Source organism: Penaeus vannamei, chromosome 28 (assembly GCF_042767895.1).
Source record: "Penaeus vannamei isolate JL-2024 chromosome 28, ASM4276789v1, whole genome shotgun sequence".
Classification (NCBI taxonomy): domain Eukaryota; kingdom Metazoa; phylum Arthropoda; class Malacostraca; order Decapoda; family Penaeidae; genus Penaeus; species Penaeus vannamei.
In genome coordinates this window covers 27,771,115-27,776,114 of record NC_091576.1, presented here as the reverse complement: position 1 = coordinate 27,776,114, position 5,000 = coordinate 27,771,115, and the positions used below count along the sequence as shown (strand labels likewise).

Genomic DNA, 5,000 nt, shown 5'->3' with positions numbered 1-5,000 from the left:
GTTTTTACCAATTGTTGTCGCTGCAATGAGGGTCATAATTGCAACATTAGTGTAATTAAAACAATGCTAATGAAGATACTCAGATGGGTGTTTGTAGGAATGTTAATGATAATGCATGTATGGAAATATACAAGAGTATATGAAAACGATGTAATGATGATGATAACAAAGGTTATGATTGTGGTTTGGATGATAATGATAATACTAATTAGATATATAAGGATAATAATCAACAACGAATTGTTCATGCTTGTACAGCCGTGGCCCTCTGCCCCAGCTTTCTCAATTGGTCTCGGTCCTGTGGCATTCTTTCAGCGTAGTAAGCTTGCAGAGGGTGGTAAAGAAAGAGAAAAGCAGAGTGGAACCTCTCAGGTTCCTTCTCTATTCGGTCTCGAAGTTACTACGAAGTGATATTTTTGCCTTTCGTTAAGCTGCACTGAATATTCGCCAGAAACGACAAGGAATAGGACTGTACATGACCCTTACAACTATCCACTCTCCTGCAGCCAAGAGCTTTACTATTGAACCCACACATGGGACATTATCAGTTACTACTATTCTGGGTCAGAGAAGACCTGGGGATGAAGATGACAAAGTGAGGACTCCATACTCCCCAGAACCCCATAACTCCCGAGTAAAAGTCTAATCACCGCATGTCGTTTATAGTCTTGCCCAGCAGAGTGCAGTGAGGAGTCGTCGCAGACCCTCCCCGCCTTCGACGAGAAAGCAGAAGCCTAGGTAAGGAAGACTTCGGCCGAGCTCGGCGCACTGCTCGCCCTCATCGTCTTGGTCGCCGTCGTCCTCGGGTTCTGCCGCGCCCTGGCCAAGGCTGCTGTAATTTCTCCGGCTTTCCTCACAAGGAATCTATGACGTTCCTTGGGGATCTCTACGGTATGCTAGATGGGCCATTTTAGGTCAGCTTTAACTGGCTCTGGCTACTGCTTCTTCTTGCGCCTGGCCCGGGCTTCCTAAACTGGCTATGTGTACTGCTTCTCTTTGCGCCTAGCCCGGGCTTCCTTAACTGGCTCTGGCTACTGCTTCTCCTTGCGCCTGGCCCGGGCTTCCTAAACTGGCTCTGGCTACTGCTTCTCCTTGCGCCTGGCTTGGGCTTCCTAAACTGGCTCTGGCTACTGCTTCTCTTTGCGCCTGGCTCGGGCTTCCTAAACTGGATATATGTACTGCTTCTCTTTGCGCCTGGCTCGGGCTTCCTAAACTGGATATGTGTACTGCTCTTTACGCCTGGCTCGGGCTTCCTAAACTGGATATATGTACTGCTCTTTGCGCCTGGCTCGGGTATGCTACGGTATGCTAGATGGGCCATTTTAAATCAGCTTTAACTGGCTCTGGCTACTGCTTCTCCTTGCGCCTGGCCCGGGCTTCCTAAACTGGCTCTGGCTACTGCTTCTCCTTGCGCCTGGCCCGGGCTTCCTAAACTGGCTCTGGCTACTGCTTCTCCTTGCGCCTGGCCCGGGCTTCCTAAACTGGCTCTGGCTACTGCTTCTCCTTGCGCCTGGCCCAGGCTTCCTAAACTGGCTCTGGCTACTGCTTCTCCTTGCGCCTGGCTCGGGCTTCCTAAACTGGCTATGTCTACTGCTTCTCCTTGAGCCTGGCTCGGGCTTCCTAAACTGGCTCTGGCTACTGCTTCTCCTTGCGCCTGGCCCGGGCTTCCTAAACTGGCTATGTCTACTGCTTCTCCTTGAGCCTGGCTCGGGCTTCCTAAACTGGCTCTGGCTACTGCTTCTCCTTGCGCCTGGCCCGGGCTTCCTAAACTGGCTCTGGCTACTGCTTCTCCTTGCGCCTGGCCCGGGCTTCCTAATTTGGCTCTGGCTACTGCTTCTCCTTGCGCCTGGCCCAGGCTTCCTAAACTGGCTCTGGCTACTGCTTCTCCTTGCGCCTGGCTCGGGCTTCCTAAACTGGCTATGTCTACTGCTTCTCCTTGCGCCTGGCCCGGGCTTCCTAAACTGGCTATGTCTACTGCTTCTCCTTGAGCCTGGCTGGGGCTTCCTAAACTGGCTCTGGCTACTGCTTCTCCTTGCGCCTGGCCCGGGCTTCCTAAACTGGCTCTGGCTACTGCTTCTCCTTGCGCCTGGCCCGGGCTTCCTAAACTGGCTATGTCTAATACTTCTCTTTGCGCCTGGCCCGGGCTTCCTAAACTGGCTCTGGCTACTGCTTCTCCTTGCGCCTGGCCCGGGCTTCCTAAACTGGCTATGTCTACTGCTTCTCCTTGAGCCTGGCTCGGGCTTCCTAAACTGGCTCTGGCTACTGCTTCTCCTTGCGCCTGGCCCGGGCTTCCTAAACTGGCTCTGGCTACTGCTTCTCCTTGCGCCTGGCCCGGGCTTCCTAAACTGGCTCTGGCTACTGCTTCTCCTTGCGCCTGGCCCGGGCTTCCTAAACTGGCTCTGGCTACTGCTTCTCCTTGCGCCTGGCCCGGGCTTCCTAAACTGGCTATGTCTACTGCTTCTCCTTGAGCCTGGCTCGGGCTTCCTAAACTGGCTCTGGCTACTGCTTCTCCTTGCGCCTGGCCCGGGCTTCCTAAACTGGCTATGTCTACTGCTTCTCCTTGAGCCTGGCTCGGGCTTCCTAAACTGGCTCTGGCTACTGCTTCTCTTTGCGCCTGGCCCGGGCTTCCTCTTCAATGCAGAAGCGCTATTTGGCGGCATCTGCGAGCGTGTATATGATGAGCATGGCGCCACTAGACGACGTCCAGGGAACCACGCAAGTGCAGGTCGCCGCTGAAGTCCTTGGGCGCGGCGATGCGAATCTTCATGTCGTGCTCGAGCTGATCCAGCAGCTTTGGGGGCAGAACTGACTACATATATGGAAGGACTGAGTATTTAACTTCATGTAGGGTCCCTTCCCCGGCTTTTGTCTGGGTCTTTTTTTTTTATGCCTTTTCTGTCTTGTTTTTTTCTTTTCTTTTTTTTTGAGTTCTTCTCGCCTTTTTATTACCATTGTTATTATTACTGATCTACTTTAAGTTTATTCATATTTTCTTTTATATCTTCATCTATTTCTTTCATTAATCTAATTTGTTGTAAAGTTATACTTTATATATTTTTATTCACACTATTATATCCTCTTTTATTTCTTTTATTGATCTAATATACACAATATCAGTAGATACCGAGAATAAAGATATTTGCATTGTAAAATATCTTGCAGCAAAAATATTCTCTACAAAAGATATGCTTCCCCCATGGGTTAAAAAAGATGATCAAAATTAACATTCAAATGCATCTTGCACACATACCATGAGCATAATCACCGAGAATATTTATGTATCCATTTGTAGCCTGAATGTTGTTACTCTGAGCACTCGAAAAGTTTAGACTGTTTTATTATTATTTCTTATTTTCGCATTACGCTTGCCCGACATATACTTCGTTCGCTTCAGTCCAGCCACGTAGCCCAGTCAATCATAAATAATATAATCCTGGAACCTTGCCACTGAGCATACTAAACCCTCCATCAAACAAAGGTTTTATCCAGCCTTGAAATGGGACAAATTTCATGCAGGAGTCCTTGTTATTTCAATAATTTTAGTAATTTTTATTTTTAACGCATGATATGTTGGCTGTATTCATTAATTCTTTTCACGTGCAGAAACATTCCTCTGGCTTTGCAATGAATCACGTATGTTTTAATTGCATTCTGTCTTTATTCCATTGCTTTTTTTAATTTTTTTATTCCTTAACATCTATTACCTCCATATCTCATCATCCACCCATACACACTATTTTCATTCCCCTAGTTTTGCAATGAATCACTTGTTTTAATTTAATTCTCTCTTCATTCTGTTGCTTTTTTCATCAATTTTTATTCCTTAACATCTATTATCTCTATATCTCATAATTCACCTATACACATTATTTTCATTTCTATATTAGTATCATCATACTACTAGCATACTTTGCAAGAATTGTAACCTCCCTTTTCAGCAAATATTTGTGTGTCCTCGCTCGTAAGAAATTAATCTTGTAGAAGCCTTATAGAGGTCTCCTAAATCCATATTTCTTATCATCAGAAAATTCCTTCTCCCAGTTTTCTTGGACCCGAAGATTTCAACTTGATGCTCAATCACTCTTCTCTTTCATTTTCTCTACGACCGTTTTCCATATTTTTCTTCGGAAATTGTCTGTTTTGCAATCATTTATTTTCTATACAATCCATCATTCGAATTTCTTTCTTTTTTTTACATTTCTTCTCTGGGAATAATGATAATAATGTATTTTCCTGCATTTTCTTCCAAAGAAGTCAAATATAACGGGATATGTCGATTTAACGGCGTTTTATAAATAGTCATTATAACGTATGTTTCCCTTTTCGTCACATTTTTTTTTCTCACACGTAAAGTCATCCTCATTATCGCCACTTTCATCAAAATTAATTTAAATGATTCGTAAATATCAGAATGTATGAGTGCAAGTGTGTGTGTGTGTGTGTGTGTGTGTGTGTGTGTGTGTGTGTGTGTGTGTATGTGTGTGTGTGTGTGTGTGTGTGTGTGTGTGTGTGTGTGTGTGCTGACACGTATATGGACATGGTCTGTTTTAATGGATAAATGAACAGATGCTTAAACAGGGAGATTAATGTTTAAGAGATTGGCACCTCTGCGCTTGCCTTTTTCCGCAAAGCTGAAGTGGGTATCATTACCATTAATATCTTTATTAATATCATTATAATTTATCACAATTACCTTTATTTATATATGTTTTTATTTAATATTATTATTGTTTTTTCTAAGCGGGAACGGTCGCTGCGTGATGCGGCTAGGTCATCCGCAATATATTGAATCAATTGTAACTTTTCAATTATCCCTTTGATTAATTCATTATTCATTGCTTTGTTTCTGTGCAATGCATTCCGCAGTGCTGTAAAAATAACGAACTTGTACAAAATATTTCCCGTTTAAAAGAAATTTCTCTCGTATCATGCAACACGATTTCTATTTTATCGTCTGTTCATGGACAACTTCCCGAGCTCGAGTTTCATTTTGTAGATCG

At 44.6% G+C, this 5,000-nt stretch overlaps 1 protein-coding gene across 1 annotated transcript in view; it reads right to left on the bottom strand.

The window, feature by feature from the left end:
- Nucleotides 1-1,333: 1,333 nt before the first annotated feature.
- Nucleotides 1,334-5,000, bottom strand: part of LOC113802650 (ice nucleation protein InaU) — an 8,613-nt gene continuing 4,946 nt past the window's right edge. The window contains exons 3-4 of the mRNA XM_070141598.1: nucleotides 2,699-2,809; nucleotides 1,334-2,614 (exon numbers count right to left, since the gene is read on the bottom strand). Of these exons, the coding sequence (XP_069997699.1) occupies nucleotides 1,334-2,614; nucleotides 2,699-2,809 (1,392 nt within the window). The remainder of the gene's footprint in view (nucleotides 2,615-2,698; nucleotides 2,810-5,000) is intronic.